General features: G+C 43.6%; 1 protein-coding gene and 1 pseudogene across 2 annotated transcripts; one reads left to right on the top strand and one right to left on the bottom strand.

Moving 5' to 3' along the window:
* Positions 1–1,959: 1,959 nt before the first annotated feature.
* Positions 1,960–22,623, bottom strand: LYG2 (lysozyme g2). Of its 2 annotated transcripts, none has more exons than XM_008254684.4 (6): positions 22,363–22,623; positions 21,887–21,938; positions 13,009–13,149; positions 12,107–12,303; positions 9,974–10,112; positions 1,960–8,729 (listed from the first exon to the last, which is right to left on the bottom strand). In XM_008254684.4, the coding sequence occupies exons 2-6, from the start codon at positions 21,927–21,929 to the stop codon at positions 8,611–8,613; spliced, it is 639 nt and encodes a 212-aa protein (XP_008252906.4). In that variant the 5' UTR covers positions 21,930–21,938; positions 22,363–22,623; the 3' UTR covers positions 1,960–8,610. The 2 variants fall into 2 exon arrangements, with proteins under 2 accessions (XP_008252906.4, XP_051698612.2); XM_051842652.2 differs by having other exon boundaries at positions 21,887–21,933.
* On the top strand, positions 13,144–18,644 carry LOC103347020 (large ribosomal subunit protein uL18 pseudogene; annotated as a pseudogene).
* Positions 22,624–25,077: the final 2,454 nt, after the last annotated feature.

The raw sequence follows: 25,077 nt of genomic DNA, 5'->3' as shown, positions 1-25,077 counted from the left end.
AAATCTATATCCTTACCTTTTTAAAATTATTATTATTGGCAGGATTGAAGTTTTAAAAGAGCTAGTACAAGGTGTGAGAAGACATTTGGATATAAGGTCTTTAGCTATAGATTCGGGCCCCTCCTTCTGGCTTCGGAGAACAATGGCAAAAATTGGAGAAAGATTTGGTAGATCTATCAACTTTAAGAGGTTCTGCTCCAATTGTTTTTCCTGTGTCAGTGAAATGTGGAGTGTCAGTTTTGGCATCGAGATCTTTATGTGAGTTGTACACCTCATATGGTGGTGGCAAGGTATATCCAAGAGCAAACGCAACTTTATCATCAACAAGTAGTGTATTAGTTTCCTAGGACTACCATCACAATGTATCACTACCTGGGTGGCTTAAAACAACATAAATGTATTGTGTCTCAATGTGGAGATCAGAAGTCCAAAGTCTAAATGTTGGCAGGGTTGAGTCCTTTGAGAGGCCCTCAAGGAAAATCTGTTCCATACCTCTTTCCGAGCTTCTACGTCGGCCTCATTTTCACATGGCTTTCTTTCCTGTGTCCCCTCTGAGTCTAAATGTCCCTAGTCTTCTGAGGACATTAATCATTGAATAAACCCTCAGTCCCCAATTCCATGTCAACTCATCTTCATTGATTGTACCTGCAAAGGTATGGTGTCTGGTCAGAGAAGATACTTTGTATAATGTCTGGTACCCATTGAGACTTGTGTTCTTTCCTTAAAGATTTGCTTTTATGTATTTGAAAGAGTTACAGAGAGAGAGGGAGAGAGAGAGAGACCTCTCATCTACTGGTTCACTCCTCAAATGGCTGGAACAGCCAGGACTGGGCCAGGCCAAAGTCACGAGCCAGGAGCTTCATCTGAGTCTCCCACATGAGTGCAGGGGCCTAAGCATTTGGGCCATCTTCCACTGTTTTCCTAGGCACATTAGCAGGGAGCTGGATTGGAAGTGGAGCAGCCAGGACTCAAACCATGTCCCTGTGGGATGCTGCTGTCTCAGGTAGTGGCTTCACCTGCTACACCACAGCAACAGTCCCTCGAGACTTCTGTTCCAATACATCGTCTTGATCCTGGAGGACGTTCCGTAAAGTTCAGAAGAATAAATATTCTGATGCTGTTTGGGTGTTTTATATATGTATGTTAGATCTAGATAGTTTATGGTATTGTTTAAGTCTTCTTTTTCCATAGTGATTTTTTGTCTAGAGTGGATCAATTGAGAAAGTGGGATATTGAAATGTCTGCCTTATCGCAGAATTACTATAGAATTGATTGTTTCTTCCTCAGTTCTTTGCAGGCTTGTGTCCTCTGTTTTTGGGCTGTTTTATGAGGTACATGTCCGCTTATAATGTTATATTATCTTGGTGAATTGTCTCCTTGGTCATTACATACAGTGACCTTTTTGTCTGATGTAGCAAACTTTGTAGACAAAGTCTACTTTTTTCTGATGTTAAGGTGGCTACTACAGCTATTTTTTGTTTATTTGCATGAGAAATCTTTTTTGATCAAGTCACTTTCAATCTGTTTGTGTCTTTGGATCCAAAATGAGTCTCTTGCACACAGCATACAATTTATTCATTTTTTTATCCATTCTACCATTTTATATATATATATATATATATATATATATATATATATATATGAATTGAGGATGGTATCAAAAAGCATACTATACCATTGGAGGGTGAACCAATGGCAAAAGGAAGACCTTTCTCTCTGTCTCTCTCTCTCACTGTCCACTCTGCCTGTCAAAAAAATAAATAAATTAATTAATTAAAAAAAAGCATACTATAAAAAAATCAAGCATGAAACAAAGAATGTTGTAAGAATTGAGAAGCAAAAATGATATAGACATATAGGTAGCAAATAGCAGAATTGTAAAAGAAAATTATTTTTCATCAGCAATCAATTTAGATGTAAATGACTTCACCATTGGTTGTGATTATTGGTTTTAGTTGTCAACTTGACTAGATTAAAGAATACCTAGATGTGTGCCTGTTGAAGGTATTTCCAGAGATTACTGAGTGAGTCTGAGTGGACGCGGTAGGGATGATCCATGCTTATTGTGGGTAGGAACCATCCAGGTGGCCCAGAGAGAATAAATATGGAAAGTCAACTGGACTCTTCCCCACACATACTCCTCTGCCAGTTCTCAGGCCTTGAGTTTTGGAGCGAGAGGTATCCCATTGTCTTTCCTGGTTCTTAGGCCTTTGTACTTTAACTGAGCCATGCTGCTGGCATCCCAGGTCTCCAGCTTGCAGACAGTCTATCTTGGGATTTCCCAGCTGCCATAATTGTTTGAGCCCATTCCCCTAATAAATCACCTCTCGTATCTATGTATTATCTTATTGGTTCTGTCTCTTTGGAGAACCCTAATACATATCTGACATTCATGAAGTAGAAAAATTGATGTTGTGAATATAACCATTCTTCCTAGATTGGTATACAGTCAGTGTGATCCCTTTGAAATGTCTTAACATTTTGGTGGAATTTAGCTGATTCTAAAACTTGTATAAAGTTTTACATGACAGGACAGGTAAGACAATATTGAAGAACAAAGTAGGTGAAATTACACCACAGGATATCATAACTTATTGCAAAGATAAACAATGCAGTATTGGTAGAAGCAAAAAAAAAAAAAACTAATAGAATAAAGAATTTAGAAATGGACACATACATTTAAGTGACCTGATTTATGAAAAATATCATCAGTGCAATTCAGTGGAAAAATGATAGTGTTTGTAATAAGTGATGCTAGCTAACTTAATGGCCATATGAGAATGAAAAAACCAAACTTTGACTCTGATGCAAAATTAAGTCAAAATGAATTATGAGACTTAAAATGTGAAAGATAAACCACCAAAACTTTAGGAAAATAAAAACATCAAGTTGTCATCTTCATGTCTTAGAATATGCAAAGATTTCTTAAATAGGACATAAGAAAGTAAAAGGAAGTGTTGAAATAAAACTTTATTAAAATTAGCCACTCTGTTCTTCAAAAGATTCCATGAAGACTGTTAAAATGCAGAGCCCAAACTAGAAAAAGAGAGTTACAAGATATATATATATTTCATATATATATATTTCATATCTGGAATTTATAAAATAATCCTTAAAAAGCAGTTAGAAAAAGACCAAAAATCCCACCAACACTTGATGAAAGACTTTAAAAGCACAAGGCAAGGCCAGTGCTGTGGTGTAGTGGGCAAAACTGCCGCCTACAGTGCCAGCATCCCATATGGGCGCTGGTTCAAGACCCAGCTGCTCCACTTCTGATCCAGCTCTCTGCTATGGCCTGGGAAAGCAGTGGAAGATGGCCCAAGTCCTTGGGCCCTTGCCCCCATGTGGGAGACCCGGAAGAGGCTCCTGGCTCCTGGCTCCTGGCTCCTGGCTCCTGGCTCCTGGCTCCTGGCTCTGGATTGGTGCAGCTCTAGCCCTTGGAGCAATTGGGGAGTGAACCAACGGATGGAAGATGTCTCTTTCTCTCTCTCTCTCTCTCTCTCTCTCTCTGTCTGCCTTTCCTCTCTGTATAACTGTGACTTTCAAGTAAAACACAGAAATCTTTAGGGGAAAAAAAAAGCACAAGGCAAGAGGGGATAGTCAAATGGCCAATAAGCATGTGACAAGATTCTCATCATTAGCCACTAGGTAAGTGCAAATCAGAATAACATATATTATCACTGTGTAGCCATCAGTATAACAAGCATAAAGATTGACAGTAATAAAGGTACTCTGATACGGGATGTGGAGGGTTTCAGTTAGGGTCTTAACTGCTATTCCAGATGGTTGCCCCTCAAAGGCTAAATTATGTTGAACAAAAGAAGTCAGGCACAAAACAGTACAAACTGTATGATTCTATTCATATAACAGGCAAAACTACTCTATAGTATTATGAGGGTACTTCAAAACGTTCATGGAAATGGAATTTTAAGATGAATTTATTTTGACACAAAAATTTAGCAGTCCTTACATAATTTTTCATAATCTACATTTTTTATTAACTTTTTTTAAAAGATTTATTTTATTTGAAAGAGTTCCACACAGAGAGAAAGAGAAACAGATCTCTCCCTAATTCACTCCTCAAATGGCCTCAATGGCTGGGGTTCAGCCAGGCCAAAGCCAGGAGCCAGGAACTCCATCCAGGTCTCCCACATAGGTGCATGGGCTCAAGCATGGGCCATCTTGTGCAGCTTTCCTAGGCACAATACCAGGAACTGGATAATCAGTGGATCAGCCTTGATTTGAATGGATACCCACATGGAATGCTGGCATTGCAGGCAGCAGCCCAACCCACTGCACCACAACACCACTTCCATGAACCTTTTAAAAACCCCATGTATGCATTGATTTCAAATTTTTTTGTGCCAAAATAAACTGATTTTAAATCTGTTTTGTTATAAACTTTTTGTTCAAATTACCTTAGTACAAGTCAGAACCTCTTAGGGAAGGGATATATTGACTAGAAAGAGGCATGAAGAAAGCTTTTATGGTTTTGGAAATCTCTCTTATTACAGACATTATTTTCTGTTCTGGAATTACCATTTAGTTTTATCATTTCTATTTCTTTATTGAGATTTATAATCTTTTTATTCATCAGAAACCTAATTTCTTTTACATTCTTATTTATGAATGCAATGTAAACTAAATCAAGCTAATTAACATATTAAGTACTATTTTGGGGAATAAAAACATTTGGAATTTATACTCAGTGATTTTGAAATGTTCAATTAACTATTATTAACCATGGTCAACATCCTATGCAGTAGATCTAAAATATCCACCTTATTTGGGGGCTGGTACTGTGGCACAGCAGGTTAAGCCGCTGTATGCAGCAGCACTGTCACATATGGGCGTTGGTTCAAGTCCTAGTTGCTCCACTTCCAATCCTGTTCCCTGCTAATGTGCCTGGGAAGGCAGTGGATGGCCCAAGTGCTTATGCCCCTGTACCCATGTGGGAGACCTGGAAGAAGTTCCTGGCTTCAGCCTAGTCCACCCCTGACCATTGTGGCCACTTGGAGAGTGAACCAGCAGATGGAAGATCTCTGTGCTTCTCTCTCTGTAACTCTGCCTTTCAAATAATTTAATTAATTAAAAACTCAAAACCTTATTTGTCCTGATTAAGGCTTTGTGTGCTTTGCTCATCATCTCTATTTACCCCTGGGCTTTAAATATCAGTGTTGAGAACATTACACATATTAGAAAGAACAGATGCTGAAGCTGAAATGTCATTCCCTTGCCGCCTCTGCACAGTGCTGGATACCAAATACATATTTCCACTTATATCTCAGTTCTAGGATGTGAGGCATTGATGGCCAAAAAAAAAAAGGGGGGGGAGGGGGTAAGAATGTAATCATGAAAGATCCACGGGGGAAATGTTTTCAGATTTTTATTTTGAAAACTAGAAGACAATCTTTATTCATCTCCCAATGGAAGCCTAGTTTTTGAACTAATGGAAGAAGTGATGTTTTACGCAGTAGTATGCAGATATGAAATAATTCATTATCCATGAAAGGAGCACAAGCAAACAATATAAAGAAGTTGAGGGTTTCTGAAGACACAGGAATAGTTGGTGGTGCCACGCAAGTCCCACAGCTTTGACACTGTTCTCGGTAAATCCCGGAGGCCAGCTGTTGAGCTGGAGATGGGGAAGAGGATGAAGCAGGCAGTTCTGTTATATCTAATTTGTGTTTCTAACAGATTGTGGAGAAGCTTGCCATGGAAATCATAAGGCATAATGAGGCTTTTGTGTTATTCCCAGATTATTCTTAGCAAGTTGTTAAGTAATAGATGCAGGCAAACCATGTTGGAGGGATAGTCCAAACCTCCAGGTGTGCCTCGCCCTTGTGATGGAGATATCATCAGTACCTCCCATATTCCTGAACCCTTCAGAATTCCCAGTTGACCTCCAACTGCTGGTGTCTGCCTTTCTATCCCTGCAGCCTCTTTTACTTAGAAATGCAGTGAAGTGTGTTGCGTGCTTGCTTGTCAGCTCAGAGTAGCAGGGGATTAGCCCCACTCCCCAGCATTATCACTGTAGAGTGATTTTGCAGGTGCTGTTAATGAAGTGAATGCATGCTTGTGAGGAAAAGCCAAGAAGCATTTTTTTAAAGATTTATTTATTTTGGCCGGCGCTGCAGCTCACTAGGCTAATCCTCCGCCTTGTGGTGCCGGCACACCGGGTTCTAGTCCCGGCCGGGGCGCCAGATTCTGTCCTGGTTGCCCCTCTTCCAGGCCAGCTCTCTGCTGTGGCCAGGGAGTGCAGTGGAGGATGGCCCAAGTACTTGGGCCCTGCACCCACATGGGAGACCAGGAGAAGCACCTGGCTCCTGCCGTGGATCAGCGCGGTGCACCAGCCGCAGCGCGCCAATCGCAGTGGCCATTGGAGGGTGAACCAATGCCAAAGGAAGACCTTTCTCTCTGTCTCTCTCTCTCACTGTCCACTCTGCCTGTCAAAAAAAAAAAAAAGTTTTATTTATTTGAAAGTCAGAGTTACACAGAGAGAGAAGAGGCAGGGAGAGAGGTCTTCCATCTGCTGGGTCACTCTCCAGAGAGCCGCAACGGCTGGAGCTGAGCCCATCTGAAGCCAGCAGCCAGCAGCCAGCAGCTTCTTTCTGGTCTCCCACGTTGGGGCAGGGGCCCAAAGACCTGGGCCATCTTCCACTGCTTTCCCAGGTTATAGCAGAGAGCTGGATCTGAAGTGGAGCAGCCAGGACTTGAACTAGCGGTCATATGGGATGCCGGCACTGCAGGTGGCAGCCTTACCTGCTACACCACAGCGCTGGCCCCGAAGCAGTCATTCTTAATCGAAGTAGACATGTGGATTGCTCACTTGCCAGGATGGTGTTCACAATACTCAGCAGCTGTGACGTGGACCTCAAACTATCACAAGAGATGCAGGACTGTACGCTGTATCACTGCCACACTGACTGTTGGCTCTTCCTAGGGAAACAGTTATTTCTCATTCTGCCTGGTTCAGATCTTCAGGGTAGGTTGAGAAGTCATTGGGCAGGAAAGGGTTTACCTGGCATTCCCCAAAGTGGCTCAGAGGTAGGTGAGTATGATGTTGGTTGCTTCCGAGAGTAGTGATGGGTAGAAACATTCATTGAACTTAAACGCCTGGCCACGTCAGCAAGGATGTTGTGACTTTTCCACTCCAGCATACAATTGTTTGTATCCTCTCCTGATTATGGAAGTAAAGGCTACAAATAGCACCTGGTTTCCTTCAAGAAGAAGGAAAATTTTGGGTAGGTTGAGCAAAACCAAAGAACAAAGTAACCAAGGAGAATCAGTTCCTGGATCTTTTGAAAACGAGAGAAGGGGCCGCCACTGTGGTGTAGCAGGTAAAGCCGCCCCCTGCAGTGCTGGCATCCCTTATGGACGCCAGTTCAAGTCCCAGCTGCTCCTCTTCTGATCCAGCTCTCTGCTATGGCATGGGAAAGCAGTAGAAGATGGCCCAAGTCCTTGGGCCCCTGCACCACGTGGGAGACCCAGAAGAAGCTCCTGGCTCCTGGCTTTGGATCAGCATGGCATTGTAGCCAAGTGGGGAGTGAACCAGTGGATGAAAGACTTTCTCTCTCTCTCTTGCTCTCTCTCTCTCTCTCTCTCGCTCTCTCTGACATTCAAGTAAATAAATAAATCTTTTAAAAAAACGAGAAGACACAGGAGGTTGGTATGATTGAGGAATGTGATGGATGTGACTTGAAGATCACTTTATCGTGGTCAGCTCTGTGTTAGCCTGTGAAGCCACAGCTCCATCCCTAACTTCTCCCTTGTCCCGGGAGCTGGCTGACTGGTCTCGTAAGCAAAGCCACAGTGGTTTGGGAAGATAATGAGGAGAGGACAGAGGCTCATACCAGACTCACTTCACTTCTCGTTAGCAATTCTGGTAGAGGAGGAGTAGGGGACATTGAAATCATGGGTTATATGAGACCGCACAGGAGCATGTGGATGTCACCTGTCATGATGTTCACCGTGACTACAAAGCTATTATATGTACAAGGGTACTTCAAAACGTTTTTTGGAAGTGGAATTAAAAGACTTAAGGTTTTTTTTTGGTACAAAACATTTTTAATTCACACAAAATTTCTTGTAATACACATTTTCCATGAACCTTTTGAAGACTCTTTGTACATTTCTTGGGAATCATATTGTGAACGAGGAGGATTTTCTTTTCTTCCTTTCATGTCTGTTTGAGTCACAAAGACAAAGAGAGAGTTGTCTTTTGCTGGTTCACTCCCCAAATACACACAATGGCCAGGGAGCCAGGAACTCAATCCAGGTTTCCTGTGTGAGTGACAGGAACTCAAGTACTGGAGCCATCACTGCTGCCTCCCCGGGTCCACATTAGCAGGAAGTCATAGTCAGGAGCTGGAGCAGGTATCAAATACAAGCGTCTTAACTGGTGTTCACCACTAAGCCAACACATACCCCTAGGTGGGCTGGTTTTTTTTTTTTTAACTGCTTATTGTTTTCATTAAGGAAATTGGCAAATGAATTTTCTTTTATAATCTGTACCATTTCTTTGTCAGTGTTGAGTGCAACACATTCATATCAAACTTTCAAAGAGGCCACCTGGTACCTTGCCAACCTGACCCAATTACAGAGCTTTGCCTAGTAACCATGATGTCTATAAAATTTAGCTCTGGCAATAACATCATCGACGTAGTCATCATCTATGTCTGCAGGTGTGTCAATGCCTTCGATTCCTGACTTAAAGGCTGAGAGTCCACCTGAAATGAAACACAGAGGCTTACATTCACATATTAACTGTCAACAAAAATAAAATATGAGCATTCCTAGGATGCTGGCCGTCCAGGCAAATCTTATAAAGCAGGTAGACCCAAACCCTCCTTCTCCTTCACCCCTCCCTGAAAGGCTGCACTACCCAAAACTCACTAGGAAAATCCCCATTTGGTTTTCTCTCTTGTTTTTCTTGTTGCACACATTATGCTTGATCTTTGTGTAGTCTAGGCCTGGAAGAACTAAATCCCCAGCAAATCTTCATTCTGAGAAAGCTTTATTTGATAACGTACTCATTTAGGCACTCACTGAACTCATTATTCAATAAATGTTTCTGAATACCTACTGTGTGCCAGGAGAGGTGCCACACTGAATGCAAGGTACCCAAGGCATTCATTTCTTCATAGGATGTGTGTGTGTGTGTGCGTGTGTGCATGCGCACCTACATGCATGTGCTATTCTACCCTGCCATTTTATCTTCAATAATTATTTGTGTATTTAACATAATTGTACTCTGCTTTGATCTCAAGAGTAAAAGACTCCTTGCCTTTAATAATCTTGACACAGAGAAACTGTTCTGAATTAAGACTATCAAGGGTAGAAGAAGAGAGGCTTTACATATACTGGGGATCTATAGGAATTGATGCGGTTGGATGTGATAAGAGAAGGGACCAGAGGGCTTACAAAAACAGTCTGGCTTTCTGGCTGAGATTCCTGGCTATATGATGGTCCATCCAAAGACACGTGAAATGCAGAAGATGAGTAGATTTATGGTGGGAGTCCAGTGTGTTCATTCTGTCTGGACAGTACTGAATTTGAGGGAGGCTGTGGTCTGCCAATTGGAGATCTCTACTTGGGCTTCTCAGGGTACCTGAAACCCTGAGAATGCTTGCAGAGTCAAAGTTTATCCAAACAACCTGGAAAGTGGTTAACAGTATCTTGCATCACAAGAGATGCTACGAGAAGAAGGCAAACATTCTTTGAAGCCATCACATTGACTCTCAGGGCATCATTCAATGGTTTGGTCCGGATGAGAGAGATGCTGCAAGAAGCCCAGCATCTTAGAGAGGGGAAAGGAGTCTGTGGAAGAAGTAACTCAACAATTCACAAAATGCTAGTTCAGCCTTTCACAGCTCCCAGACCCACTGCTGACCCAACAAGGGAGGCCAAGGGTGCATCTGACCCTCAAGTCTCATTCCCTACTCATTTACACAGCACTACTTGTAAGGCCTACCTTTGAGATGTTGAACCATATTCCATGTGGGGAATTTTTTCTGGATTGCCTTAATTCTGTCTGCTAGTATCTCAACACCCTGTAAGAGGTGTTCTTTGCTGTCCCAGGCACCAATTGGGTGGCAAATCTGTTTATCAAGCTAGAAAATTAAAGTCATAATATCAGCATCTGGATGAGGCGACACATTTTTTTGCAGTTCCTAATTTCTCTTCCTTATCTTCAAGTTCAAAGACACTGGTCTTGACACTTTCCTTTATCCCAAGGAATCAATTCTGTTGTCCTTTCTTTAATATAGTGTCAGTGAAACAAAGAAAGGTTTGGGGCAAGTGGACGTGGCATACTTTTAGCTAAGCATTGTAAAATAACCAAAAGTATAATAACAAAAAGAATGTTGTTCTAAAGCATACAGTTAACACCCAAAGTCTGGACACTTATAGTAATAAATTATTATCCAGCTAATTAAGATAAAAATTTGTTTCTAACCAGAAAGGCTAGAAGTCTAAGTCTCTCTCTCTCTCTTTTTTTTTTTCCAAAGAAACCTTTTATTTAAGGGATACAAACTTCATACATTTCATAAGTACAACTTTAGGAATATACTTACTCTCTCTATATATCTATATCTATATCTATAGAGAGAGAGAGTTCAGCTCCCACCATACCCACCCTCCCAACTGAAGTCTAGGTTTCTTAATTTTTTTTTTAGATTTATTTATTTATTTATTTGAAAGTCAGACTTACAGAGAAAGAGAGGTCTTCCATCTGCTGGTTCACTCCCCAGATGGCTGCAATGGCTAGGGCTGGGCCAGGCCAAAGTCGGGAGCCCAGAGCTGCTTCTGGGTCTCCAATGTGGGTGGCAGAGGCCCAAGCACTTGGGCCATCTTTTGCTGCCTTTCTCAGGCCATTTATAGGGAACTAGATTGGAAGAGGAGCACTTGGGACTCATATGGGATGCCGATGTCAACAGGCGGTGATTTTACCTGCTATACCACAATGCCAGCCCCTCTACAAACAATTTAAAATGGAGCCTTAAAGCAAATATTCCAATAATTTGGATCCCTTTCTCCAATTTACCCAAAGGAACAAGTTGGTTCAAGAAGGGCTTAAAGTATTTTTATCGCCATGGATGAACTGTACTACTTCAAGAACCCCAAGAGGACACGTACAATAATAGTGTTCTTTAGAGTATGTTCTCAGTTAAAACAGAGGGCATATTATTTATTATAAAACTATAGAGGCCAGTGCTGTGGCGTAGCTGGTAAAGCCGCTGCCTGCAGTGCTGGCATCCCATATGGGCGCTGGTTCGAGTCCCGGCTGCTCCACTTCTGACCCAGCTCTCTGCTACGGCCTGGGAAAGCAGTGGGGGATGGCCCAAGTCCTTGAGCCCCTGTACCCACGTGGGAGAGCCAGAGGAGGTTCCTGGCTCCTGGCTTCAGATCAGCGCAGCTCCAGGCATGGCAGCCATCTGGGGAGTGAACCTTTGGATGGAAAACCTCTCTCTTTCTCTCTGCTTCTCCTTCACTCTGTGTGACTCTGACTTTCAAATAAATAAATAAATCTTTTAAAAAATTATAGTTATAAGCCGGCGCCGTGGCTCAATAGGCTAATCCTCCACCTTGCGGCGCCGGCACACCGGGTTCTAGTCCCGGTTGGGGCGCCGGATTCTGTCCCGGTTGCCCCTCTTCCAGGCCAGCTCTCTGCTATGGCCAGGGAGTGCAGTGGAGGATGGCCCAGGTGCTTGGGCCCTGCACCCCATGGGAGACCAGGAAAAGCACCTGGCTCCTGGCTCCTGCCAGGATCAGCGCGGTGCGCCGGCTGCAGCGGCGGCCATTGGAGGGTGAACCAGCGGCAAAGGAAGACCTTTCTCTCTCTGTCTCACTGTCCACTCTGCCTGTCAAAAAAAAAAAAAAAAAAAAAAAAAAAAAATTATAGTTATAAAACTTATAAAACATTTCTCTGAAGATACCCAATAAATGATAAATCTTGTTACTAGAGATGTGTTACACAGATCTCAGAACAAAGTATAGCCAGATGCCTGAGTGATTCGGGGCCTGTAAGCATCGCAGACAGATTTCTAGTTTGTGCAAGGAAAGTTTTTGCAGAAGTGGGGCTGATGGAAAGTTTCTAGCTGAATACCTGCATCAGGCCGAATTTAAGGCCTCTGTGGTCCCAGCCGTTTTGCAGAACAGCTCCTCCGTGGCTTTCTCTGGAGATGATGGCTGCGACGAGAGCAGGGTCTACGCAATGCCTCTGTCCCACTTCTTTGATCAGAGTCTGGTAGGGCTTCAAGGTCCTCAAATCCATCTCAGCAAACATTTCTGAACCACGTATCCCTAAGTAAACAGAAGAGAAACTGCGTTTCCTCCATTCCCTAAGAGAATCCTTTCCCAAGTTTACTAAGTTGGCCACGTCTCTGACTACTGCCCATTCTAAGCCACCCCTTGGATCTATAGAAAACCAGACAGCCCCACACCCAATAACAGGACCACTTCTGCTCTGTTTGCCCTTCTCCTTCATGTCTTCTCATTCTGACTAGGAGTCAGCCAATCTGAGTTTTAATCTGGCCCTGCCACCACCTAGCGCTGAGCCTTGGGGAGTTTCTCTGCTGAGGCTCGGGGCTCACATCTGTACATTAACAGGATAGGGTTAGAGGTGACCTTGCAGTCACAGCTCTGACCCTCTGACACTAGGATGACAAAGGAAAGCACACACAAAGAACAAGAGGCCTTGCTAAAATGCTCATGCTGTCACACGGGTAAGCACAGCAGCAAACAAAGCCAGGATCTAGAACATTTACTTAAGGAATAGTTTCAATGGTAAAAGCAAATGTATGTGGCCAAGGTTTGGAAAGAATGGGCCAGGCCTGGGGGAAGTAAAATGGTTCGTTAGGTTGGTCAGCATTCTGGTATTTTTTCTAACTTGTAATTTTGATATTCCATGTTATAATAATGATTCCAGCTTTTCAAGATTAATTTTTAAAAAAGAATCTGAAAACAGGGGAAGGGGGCATGCCGGGATGTGCTTTGCTTTCCACTTACCGCAGTGAAGCAAACTCTTTATGTTACAGAGCGCCCCAGAGGTCTCCATGGTCATGATGTCCCCATAGCAGCCGTGGTACAGGCGAGGATGCAGGTGAGGGTTTATTGAGTGCAAGAAGGGAGACGAGGCCCTGGAAGTGCCTGGGGGCAGAATAGTAGTTCACATGAAGCTGGTGACTTGCTCTAAGAACAGTACTAAGCTAACCACCAAGGCCACAGGCCGAGTCTTCCCCAAGTCTTGTTTGCCATCCTTGGCTCATCAGACAAAACAGGGGCTCCCCTTTCCTACTCTACTCCAATCTTTTTTTCCCCCTTTTTAATACAGCACTCAATTCTAAAGCATCAGGCAAAATATTGTGAAAATCAGTTTTCATAAGCCTCAGATGCAGTCTTAATCAGAATTAAAATTACCACAGGAGTTTTAATCAGGAACTTTGACAGAAGCTTTATAATGCTGGGACACAAATGCTTCTGGAGATGTAAACATCCACTTAGCAATTTGCCTTTATTTAGCAAGGTAAAAGTAAAGGTACCACCGCATGTGAAATATATTACTTTTATCATGTTGCTGGGAAGTTGAGCTTCTAACTCTAATAAGAAATAGAATTTCAATTTACCATAAAATTTTAAGTTAGACCTATTCTTATTTTTTATTCTGCCACTATAAAGAGACAAGTCTATTTTCTATAGTGACAGGTTTGTTGAAAGGTTTGTTCTAATAGTCCCAAGAATTGTTGGCTTATACAGTAAGACTACAAATATCTGTTTTAAGAGGCTATCTTGGGGGCCCAGTGTCCTGGCACAGCAGCTTAAGCTGCCCCTGCTGCAACACTGGCATCCCATATGAGTGCCGGTTCAAGTCTAGGCTGTCCCACTTCTGATCCAACTCCCCTCTAATACACCTGGGAAAGCATTGGAAGATGGCCAAAGTGCTTGGACCACTGCTACCCACATAGGAGATGTGGATTGAGTTCCAGGTTCCTGGCTTCAGCCTGGCCCAGGCCTGGCAGTTGCCACTATTTAGAGAGTGAATCAGTGGATAGAAAGTCTGTTTCTCTCTCTCTGTAACTCTGCCTTTCATATAAATTAATTTTTAAAAAGGAAAAGAACTGTCTTTTATTGAAATGTTTGATGTAAAAAGGTATGTTCTCTCACTTGCAGATTTGATATACCCACTCTAGGTATAGTTCTGATTAACATCACAGTATTAAGAGACTGGATATTTACTTAGAATTAGGCATATGTGAATATTTATTTTGCAAAGAAAACCAGGCAACCCTAAAGATTAATTGAAATATGTGATCTTTTAAAAAGCAAAACTCACCAAACCAACAAAAATACAGGCATAACTCACTCTCTCCCACCACAAACAAGCACAAAAAGGTTTTGTGAATGGACCAGAAAATTAGGCAATGATCCTGTGACATGAACTTGGGGTTCCGAGAAAACCTAGAAGTGCAGACACCAGCAAAGCCATGAAGCTCTGTAAGAAGAGTGGATTTCCATCCGATCCAGAGGGGAGGAGCCATGAGGTCAGCACTCTCCCAGGTGCGCGGTTAGTACCTCTCACCTACAGCGTGTGTGTGAGTGGATGAGCGGCAGGTTCCCTCACAGAGATCACATGTAAGACTGAGGCCTGCTGTTGGGAGTGTCTTCAGGACCTAACCACCTGTCCCACCTTCGCTGCCACTGCGGGCCACATCGGCCTCGCGGCTCGTCTGAATCGTTGTGACTGCCTCCTGACCGACCTCCCTGCTCCAGCCTTGCAGTCTGCTCTGCACCGGGCAGCCAGAGGGCTCCTGTGGAAATGTGTGTGGAATCATCGGTTTCTCTCTTAACCTTCCAATGGCTTTCTCGTCACTCGGAGGAACGGCCAAGTCCACACTGCGGCCTCCAAGCCCCGCTGATCTGACTCCTTTTGCGAATTTCCTTTATCTCCCTTTTCTTGGTGCCTATCCTTCAACTGGCTGGGCAGGTTTCTGCCTCAGGGCCTTTACACCGGCAGTTCCTGTTGCCTGGAATGCCATCCCTATTGTCGATGTGATTTTCTGCCCCATTGCCTTCAGATCTCTGTTCAAATATCACTAAACCAGCAGAAGATATGAATAGACAGTTGACAAGCAAAAAGTGGCAATGATGCATACACACATAGACAGGTCCTCAATCACACTCAAAGAAGAGAAAGCCATCCTAAAGCATCACTAGGAGCATTTTTTTTTTTTTTTTTTTGACAGGCAGAGTGGACAGTGAGAGAGAGAGACAGAGAGAAAGGTCTTCCTTTGCCGTTAGTTCACCCTCCAATGGCCGCCGCAGTCGGCGCGCTGCGGCCGGCGCACCGCACTGATCCGATGGCAGGAGCCAGGAGCCAGGTGCTTTTCCTGGTCTCCCATGGGGTGCAGGGCCCAAGCACCTGGGCCATCCTCCACTGCACTCCCTGGCCACAGCAGAGAGCTGGCCTGGAAGAGGGGCAACCGGGACAGAATCCGGCGCCCCGACCGGGACTAGAACCCGGTGTGCCGGCACTGCAAGGCGGATGATTAGCCTACTGAGCCGTGGCGCCGGCCCACTAGGAGCATTTTCAACTCTTCAACAGACAAAAGTTCACAAGTGTGAGTGGGGTTATGAAGAAATAGGCAATCTCCCACATTGCCATGGAAGGAAGTTTTGCAAATAGCAGTTTTGTAACAGCAAAGGACTGAAAACAATGCAAATGCCACCTGTGTAGAGACTGATTGAATCATGCAAGCTACAGCAACCCGTGGTATATTATGAGCTATAAAGAGGAAAGAAGACCTATATATACTTCTATAAAATTATCTCCACACACAGAATAGTATTTATAGAGGTATTCTGTTTGTGTAAGAAAGAGAAGAAAATGGATGTGTGTGTGTGTGTGTGTGTGTGTAATTTGCTTATTTAAAAAACAATACAAGGATGAGCCAAAAACTAATAAAAATGGTTATTTATAGGGAAAGGATTGAGGAGGGTACAGGGCTAGAGGCCAGACGTCTCTAAATATTCCTTATATGATTTTTATTTTGGAGCCATGTGAGTGTTATCATAAATACAAAAATTGAATAGGGAAGAAATGAATCATGAAAACAGAGGTATGTGTTGAGCCACGGTCATGAGTCTCTGGGCCACAGCATGGGCTTTGTTAAAGATGTCAAGAACAAGGCCTACTTTAGTAGATACCACATGAAAATTAGAAGGTGATAAGAGAGTACGTTGATTACTATGCCCAGAAGTGCTTGGTAATCCAGGATAAAAATAAGCACAACACACCCAAATCCAGGATGATAGTTCATGTAACAGAGAGATCACTTGTCAGATTGTTTGTGCCCATATTGAAGGGGATATGATAGTGGGCAGCTTATGCACACGAACTACCAAAACACAGTGTGAAAGTGGGTCTGATGGACGATGCTGCAGCACATTGTACTGGCCTGCTGCTGGCTCACCGAATTCTCAGTAGGTTTGGCATGGACAAGATCTATGCAGGCCAAATGAGGTGCCTGGAGATGAATACAATGTGGAAAGCATTGACGGTCAGCCTGGTGCCCCCACCCGCTGTTTGGATGCAAGTCGTGCCAGGACTACTACTGGCAGTTACGTTTTTGGAGTTTTGAAGGGAGCTGTGGATGGAGGCTTCTCTATCCCTTATAGTACCAAAATGATTCCCTATTTATGATTCTGAAAGCAAGCAGTTTAATGTGGAAGAACACCAGAAGCACACCATGGGTCAAAACATTGCAGATTATATGCATTACCCTAGTGGACAAAAATGAAGATGCTTACAAGAAACAGTTCTCTCAATACATAGAAAACAGTGTGACTCCAGAAGGATGGAGGAGATGTCTAAGAAAGCCCATGCAGCTACGCAAGAGAATCCAGTCTATGAGAAGATGCGTAAGAGAGAAGTTAAAAAGAGGAGGCAGAACTGTCCCAAAATGTCCCTTGCCCAGAAGAAAGATCGGGTAGCTCAAAAGAAAGCAAGCTCCTCAGAGCTCAGGAGCGGCTGCTGGGAGCTAAACCAGACAACTTTCTGTGAAGACTTCTCTGATAAAGATAATAAACATATTGACCAAGCCAAAAAAAAAAAAAAAGTAGCAACAAAAAAGAAAAACAAATAAAGTTAATTAACACAGAGGAGAATTATTGCATGTGACTAAACATGTCAATGTAAGTGTCTACAATTAGTAGATTACATCCTAAAAACCTAAGGAATGATAGGTGGGCATTTGACCTAATGGTTAAGAAGCTGGTCGGGACACCCACATCCCATATTGGAGTGCCTGGGTTCAAGTCCTGGCTCTGTGCCAGATTCCAACTTCCTGCTGATACACGTGCTGAGAGGCAGCGAATGACTGCTCAAGGAACGAGGTCCCTGCCACCCATTGGGAGACGTGGATTGAGTTTAGGATCCCAACTTCAACCTTGGCCAAGCCCTGGGTTGGTGGGTATTTAGGGAGTGAACCAGACAATGAGCGCTCACGCTCTCTCTCTCTCTCTCTCTCTCCCCTCTGTCTATCCAGTAAAAGTTAAAAATAAAACAAATAAGAAAATAATAAACTATATTCACTGTCTTGTTGGTCAATAATACTGTCATAATTATTTTGATGTTATTTTACATAAACAAGTAATGTTAATTCAATTAGAATTAAGATCTTTACTATAAAATAGCAGATGCAAATATAAAGCCCTTGTGTTCTGAAATATGAATGTGAGATATTTGTATGAATGCATAATTATGTTTCTTTAACTTAGAAGGATTTACAACCCCGAGGCAGTGGAGCACCCCTAGTATCCAAACTGTGATCCCTAAGTACCATTACCAGCTAAGAGGAGCCAGTGCTCCCCAGGAAAATGGCCAGAGCCTGGTCTGAACCAGGAAATGCTCAAGATGAGCCAGGACCGTCTTCTTGCACCAGAGCTGCAGCTTATGTGTTAGGCACACACAAAATAATTTATAGGTGAATGTTTAAAATCTTTTTTCTTTAAGGTTACAGCCTTATTTATATAGTGGCAGACAGACAGAGAGAGTGGTGGATAGACAGGGCTCCCATCCACTTATTCACTCCTCGAATACCCACAATGGCCAGGGCTGGGCCTGGCTGAAGCCAGGAGCCTATAAACAAATCAAGGCCCCCTCATGGATGATAGGGACCCACTGCTTGAGCCATCACCTGCTGCCTCCCAGAATGCACATTAGCAGGAAGCTGCGATTAGGGATCGGAGCCAGGACTTGAACTCGCACTCTGATATTGGATACAAGTCCCCCAGCCTGCATTTCAACCACTAGGCCAAACACCCATTCCAGGTGAAATGGTTTGATATGTTAGATTTGCTTTAAAATACACACACACACAGTAGGGATAAAGATCGGATAAAATAATAATGGCAAAATGTTGAACATTGTAGAAGTTGGTTGTGGGTACATGAGAGTTGAAAAAGTTCATGGAAAATGTGTATTATAAACTATGTATGGATTTCAAAAAACTTTTTTTGCACCAAAATAAACTTGGCCTTTAATTCCATTTCTATGAACCTTTTGAACCTTCCTTATGTGGGAGAATATATGTCTCTGTGTTTTGTATATGTGAAATTTTCTATAATAAAAAGCATCTTTAAAGTTACTTTATCTGAGAGACTTTCTTGTACACCCATATTAAAAAGACATTCATCTCTCATTCCTTATCCCCATGGTCTTAGATTATTGTATTCACACCTCTTACCGCCACTTTATTCTCCTTCTGTCCCTCCTTCCTTCCTTCCTTCCTTCCTAACTTCTTTCCATCCCCCCTATTCCCCACCCACTTCTCTCTCTATCTTACTCCATAGGGCAAGGACTCCATGCTTTTCTTGGCTGTACCCTCCTCCGCACCTGACACAATTCCTGACACAAAGCAGATATTCAATAGATATTTGTTCAGCGAATAACTTCATGGATGAAGGAAGGGGAAAGGGGTTTATCTAAACTATTTGGATTGTGTCAATATATTGACAGGTTCAATGTCCTTTTACTGGGGGGCCTTTGCCATGTTCACTCTGACCTGCAGACCAGAGTCATCAAAGTGACCTGGGCTGCTTATTAAAAATACAGATCACTACAGAATTCAACCAATAGCATTAAGTAGAACACACACACACAAAAATACTAAGAGGGATAACGTATTAAGTGGTTCATCAACAGTCAGGGCAAGGGCTGATCAAGTCACCGTTTCTCATAATGTTCATTTCACTTTAACAGGTTTCCTTTTTGGTGCTCGGTTAGTTGTCACCGATCAGGGAGAACATATGATATTTGTCCCTTTGGAACTGGCTTATTTCACTCAGCATATTTCTGTAATTAATACACAGTTATTCTTAAGTGTTGAAACTTAACTGAAAAGTGATCCCTGTTAAATATAAGAGTGGGAATAAGAGAGGGAAGAGATGTACAATTTGGGACATGCTCAAGCTGACTTGCCCCAAATGGTAGAGTTAGAAACGTGCCAGGGGATTCCAACTCAATCCCATCAAGGTGGCATGTACCAATGCCATCTCACTAGTCCAAGTGATCAATTGCTGTTCACAATTGATCATAATGATAGGACTAAGAGTCAAAGGGATCACATAAACAAGACTAGTGTCTGCAAATACTAACTGATAGAATAAAAAAGGGAGAGAACGATCCAACATGGGAAGCGAGATACACAGCAGACTCATCGAGTGGTGGATGTCCTAAACAGCACTCTGGCCTCAGAATCAGCCCTTAAGGCATGTGGATCCGGCTGAAAAGCCCATGAGAGTATTTCAGGCATGGAAAGCCAAGACACTCTGGCAAAAAAAAAAAAAAATGACCTAAATGAAAGATCTCCATGAGTGAGATCCCAGTGGAAAGAACAGGTCATCAAAGAAGGAGGTACCTTTCTCTGAAGGGAGGAGAGAACTTCCACTTTGACTACGAACTTGTCTATATATGATCAGAGTTGGTGAACTCAAAAGGCTTCCATAGGCCGGTGCTGCGGCTCAATAGGCTAATCCTCCACCTAGCGGCGCCGGCACACCGGGTTCTAGTCCCAGTCGGGGCGCCGGATTCTGTCCCGGCTGCCCCTCTTCCAGGCCAGCTCTCTGCTGTGGCCAGGGAGTGCAGTGGAGGATGGCCCAAGTGCTTGGGCCCTGCACCCCATGGGAGACCAGGAGGAAGCACCTGGCTCCTGCTTTCAGATCAGTGCGGTGCGCCAGCCTCAGCGTGCTGGCCACGGTGGCCATTGGAGGGTGAACCAACAGCAAAGGAAGACCTTTCTGTCTCTCTCTCCCTCTCTCTCTCTCACTGTCCACTCTGTCTGTCAAAAAAAGTGGGGGGGGGGGCTTCCATAGCCTTGGCAACTGATGACAAGAGCCTAGGGTGATTACTGATGCCATAAACAAGAGTGTCAATTTGTTAAGTCAACAACAGGAGTCACTGTGCACTTACTCCTCATGTAGAATCTCTGTCCTTAATGTGCTGTACATTGTGATTTAATGCTATAACTAGTACTCAAATAGTATTTTTCACTTTGTGTTTCTATGTGGATGTAAACTGTTGAAATCTTTACTTAATATATGCTAAACTGATCTTCTGTATATAAAGAGAATTGAAAATGAATCTTGATGTGAATGGAAGGGGAGAGGGAGCGGGAAAGGGGAGGGTTGCGGGTGGGAGGGAAGTTATGGGTGGGGGAGCCATTGTAATCCCTAAGCTGTACTTTGGAAATTTATATTCATTAAATAAAAGTTAAAAAAAATACAGATCACTGGGCACCTAATACCAGAATCTAGGTATCAGGTCAGACAGTCCACACTTTAACCAACTATCCCAGTTGACTTCTGTACATAAAGCTTGAGAAGCACTGCATTAAGGGAACTGGAATATGACCCTGGTCCCTGTACTAAACACCCAGGTCCATTTTTTATTAGAGTCACATGTCAGTTATACGCAGCTAGCATGGTAACTCATAATTAGTCTACTGGCTCTCTGACCCTGCTTCTATGCAGCAATTTAAAAAGGAATAAACAAATAAAAATATGTTTCCTCATCTTTGACCATAAGCAACAGGAAATCATTGCCTTTGAGTAACCTCCCTTCTCCAAATTTAGAATTAAACATTTGAGAAACAATTCCTTTTCAATCATCACCCTACAAATAAAGACAACTTGAACACTGCTTACAATGGCTCCCTATTTTTCTTAGACTTAAGTTTTGATCTCTTATTCAAGGTTCCTTACCATCTCACCAACCTACCTTTCTAGCCTTCCCCTTAGAAGTCCCCTTGTCTGTCCTGTCACAAGGACTTGCCTGCTATATCCAAAATGTATGTCATGCATTTCTTTTGCTGGAGTCATTCTTCCCTTCCAGCAGGCTCTTCCCTGGTCTTATTAAATCACTGAACTTCAACTTTTATGTCTACCACAACTGCAGCCTTTCAGATGTGAGCATCCAGGCTTGATATGAGCTCTTCCTTCCAAACTCCTTCCAGCATAGTGGTTTTATTCTGTTCACACTCGTTTAACTTTTATCTACTGCTTGGCATGGATAATTTTCTCTCTACGTATCTAGCCTCCCAAAGCACTCTTCATATACCTCTCAGTAAGATATCAAGCTTGGTAGGTGCACTGTCAGACAGGAAGTAAGCAGACCAATTGATACTTGATTATTTAAAATTTCCACTGATATCGACTTCTTGGCAAACCAAATACACATTATGTAAAAAAGCAGTTGGCTAGTGGTCAAGCTAATCAGGAGGAGTGCCCACTCTTCCATTACTTGCAGTCATTACTCTTTCTAATTCATGACAGCACTAGATGTTTTCGTGGAAACCCTGCAAACAATGGTAGATGTCAGTCAATGACTTACCAATGAGGGCAATAAATCCCAAAAGGATGACAGGGGTCAGCATGGACCTGTTCTAATTTGAAAGAGAAATGAGTTAATTTTAAAACTTGAATATCTTAAAGGAAATTTGCTTTGCTTAAAAAAAAATTGACTCGTTTCCAATTCAATACACATTTTCCAGTTCAAGATAGTATCTCATAGTCTCAGTGTGCTTCATCGGATCATTTTTCCCTAAGCATAATGACCCCACTCATCCGAACCCAACTTCACATTGACAAGGGTCCCATGCCCATTGTGTCTATGTGACCCCACACCCACTTTCATCCCTACGTGCCCTGTTCTTGTACTACAGTCTCCCTAGGGGAAACAAGACAGTAGATTAATTATGGCATCAGAGAACATGACTTGGAAGAGACTTTTCCCCATCAACTCTTTCCTAGGTTTCATTCAAAAGACAGCCCGTAAGTTTCATAAGATACAAGATGCTCAGCACTCACCTGGCTGTGCAACCTCACAGAGAAAATCTCCCCCTCGCTGAGGTCTTCTGTACTCAGCAGCAAGCTGCGCGTGAAGCCTTTACAAAGCCGTGATCTTTGTCCTACAGCATAGGTTCAACAGTTGGAGAATCCAGTGGTCATTGGATCCCTGCACCTCTGCTCTCACCTGAGCAGACCTCAGTGTGGCTCTGCTGCTGCGGAGGAAGCTTTTAAAAGCCAGCATGGAGACTCCCCTGCCTCTTTTTCCTTCACCTTGTACCAACGATTGGTAGAGGAGCTTTATAGATGGTTTTAAACCCCACATTTTAAACCACTGACCTCATTAGACCCGATTATAATAGTACTTTGTGTGTGGGTAGCCTCTTTAATAAAAGGACTTCAAAGTGTTTCCTATCCACTATTAATTAATAAAGCTAATGAACCCCCCAGATTGTACTGGAGGCATCTATTTTATGGATTGCTTCTGGATATCTAAAATTGTGCGAGGTAAATAGCTTCTAAATTTGAGAATAGGAAGAGATAAAAAGATAAATAAGCAGGAAGTACAAGCAGCTCTCATTCCTGGATTAGTTGTTTACCTACAAAGCTGAGTTCCCCATTCCAATGTCACACAATCCGTGATCCCCATGCCATATATCATATGATCTCATTCCACTATGTCACATGACCATGATAGGTGAACTTGGATCCTTGCTCCAATGCCACTTCAGACAAACAAGTGCAAGAGAGGCTGCCTGCTCTGGGAGACCAGCACAAAGCCAGGGAGTCACAACATGGGTGCTCAGGGCTGACATTTTCCCAGGATTTGGGTAAAACAGATCTGGCCAGGGATAAAAATGTCTTCAAGGATACAGTATGCTTCTTCATGCTTGTGCCTATTGTCAGTCTCAGAAATGGGAAATGGAAGGGACTTTTTTTTAAAAAAAGATTTATTTACTTATTTTGAAAGAGTTACACAAAGAGAGGGAGAGATAGGCAGAAAGAGATCTTCCATCTTCTGATTCACTCCCCAGATGGACACAATGGCCAGTTCTGGGCCAGACTGAGACAGGAGCCAGGAACTTCTTCCGGGTCTCCCATATGGTAGCAGAGGCCCAAACACTTGGGCCACCCTCTGCTGCTTTCCCAGGCCATAAGCAAGGAGCTGGATTAAAAGTGCAGCAGCTGAGATGTGAACCAGTGCCCTGGAACTTTTTTTTTTTTTTTTTTTTTTTGACAGGCAGAGTGGACAGTGAGAGAGAGAGACAGAGAAAGGTCTTCCTTTTCTGTTGGTTCACCCCCCAGTGGCCGCTCTGGCGGTGCGCTGCGGCTGGCGCACCGCACAGATCCAAAGCCAGGAGCCAGGTACTTCTCCTGGTCTCCCATGGGGTACAGGGCCCAAGCACTTGGGCCATCCTCCACTGCACTCCCTGGCCACAGCAGAGAGCTGGACTGGAAGAGGAGCAACCGGGACAGAATCCGGCGCCCTGACAGAGACTAGAACCTGGTGTGCCAGCGCCGCAGGTGGAGGATAATCCTAGTGAGCCGCAGCGCCAGCTCCTGGAACATTCTAGAAATAGGCTCATCTCCCAGAGAGGGAAGAAGTGTGGCCTGGATCCTTCCTCAAGTGTGAGAAGTTTCTTGGATTGCACGCAGTCCTTCCACACACCCACAGAGTGAAGAGCTGAGCAGGAAACAGCAGACCAAAGCTCTGAGTCGAGCACCTACTAAAGAAAGCGCAGCCAGGAGAACAGGGCCCCATCAAAGCGCATCTCTGCACCGCGTCATGGCACTCACTTCTGTCCTGTTGCTTCCTGCCTGTAGAACAGAAGACAGGCAGGGGTGTTCTGAGCCAGTGCGTGAGGGTGAGTCCTGCTTTGACTCTCTAGGAAAATGACTCATGCAGGGCCTGCTCCTCTGCCACCATTGACACTACAGTCAGGGCCACTTTTTAATAAGGGGTTTCCCAGGGTGCCCTGAGGTTGCCTTAGAAACAGGCCATCGCCGGCAGCATCACATTGAGGCTGACTCGTGGCCAAGCCCAGGCTGAGTTGAAGGATTTACGTGAGGCTTCCAGGCTAAGTACGATGAGAAAGTTTGCAAAAGGTGAGAGGGGAAGAGGTTAAGATTACGTAAAACCTAGTGGGTAGAGGTTGACGCTATGACTAGATGCTCCTGGGGAGGAAAAACAGTAAGATTATTGTATGGGAAGGATATTTCTCCCCCTGCTCTCGGCTGGTGGGGCCACATGTCCCTCCTGGTATGCGGATCCTAATTGTTTCCACACATGCTGGTCATTCTGCCTCACCCAAACTGTGAGAAAACAAATGAGCGTTTATTTGACCCCTGCTGCATGTCAGGTCCCTATGGGCATTCTGTTACTCCATTTCCCAACAGCCCTGAGAAGTAGATATAGGAAAATGAGCCTGAGCGAATATAAGCTTCTTAACAAAGATGGCACACTTAGCAGAGTCGGGACTTGAACCCAGGTCTCTAAGATCCCAAAATCTATGCCCCCCATTATGTCAGAGATACCAGCAATATGGATGTCTTAGTTCATTTTGTTGTTGCTATGAAAGACTATCCGAAGCTGGATACTTTAAAGAAATTCATTGAACTCACAGTTTTGGAGGCTGGAAGGTCAAGGCTGGACCCATCTTGGTGGCCTTTGGGAAGGGCTTTCTGGTTGCCTCTAAACATGGTGAGGGGTCAGGGCTGGGATTGTGGCGCAGCAGG

The sequence above is a fragment of the Oryctolagus cuniculus genome, chromosome 2, assembly GCF_964237555.1.
Source record: "Oryctolagus cuniculus chromosome 2, mOryCun1.1, whole genome shotgun sequence".
Taxonomy (NCBI): Eukaryota; Metazoa; Chordata; class Mammalia; order Lagomorpha; family Leporidae; genus Oryctolagus; species Oryctolagus cuniculus.
Note: the sequence above shows the minus strand (reverse complement) of the source record. Positions and strands in the feature narration are given on the sequence as shown.

Bases quoted from the DNA above. Each gene is read 5' to 3' on its own strand.
- LYG2 (XM_008254684.4), bottom strand. From the start codon at position 21,929: ATGCTGACCCCTGTCATCCTTTTGGGATTTATTGCCCTCATTG. The intron at 10,113-12,106 runs GTATTCAGCTAG...TTAATTTTCTAG, and splicing joins TTAAATTCGGCCTGATGCAG to CTTGATAAACAGATTTGCCA. The intron at 8,730-9,973 runs GTAGGCCTTACA...GTTTCATTTCAG, and splicing joins TATGGTTCAACATCTCAAAG to GTGGACTCTCAGCCTTTAAG.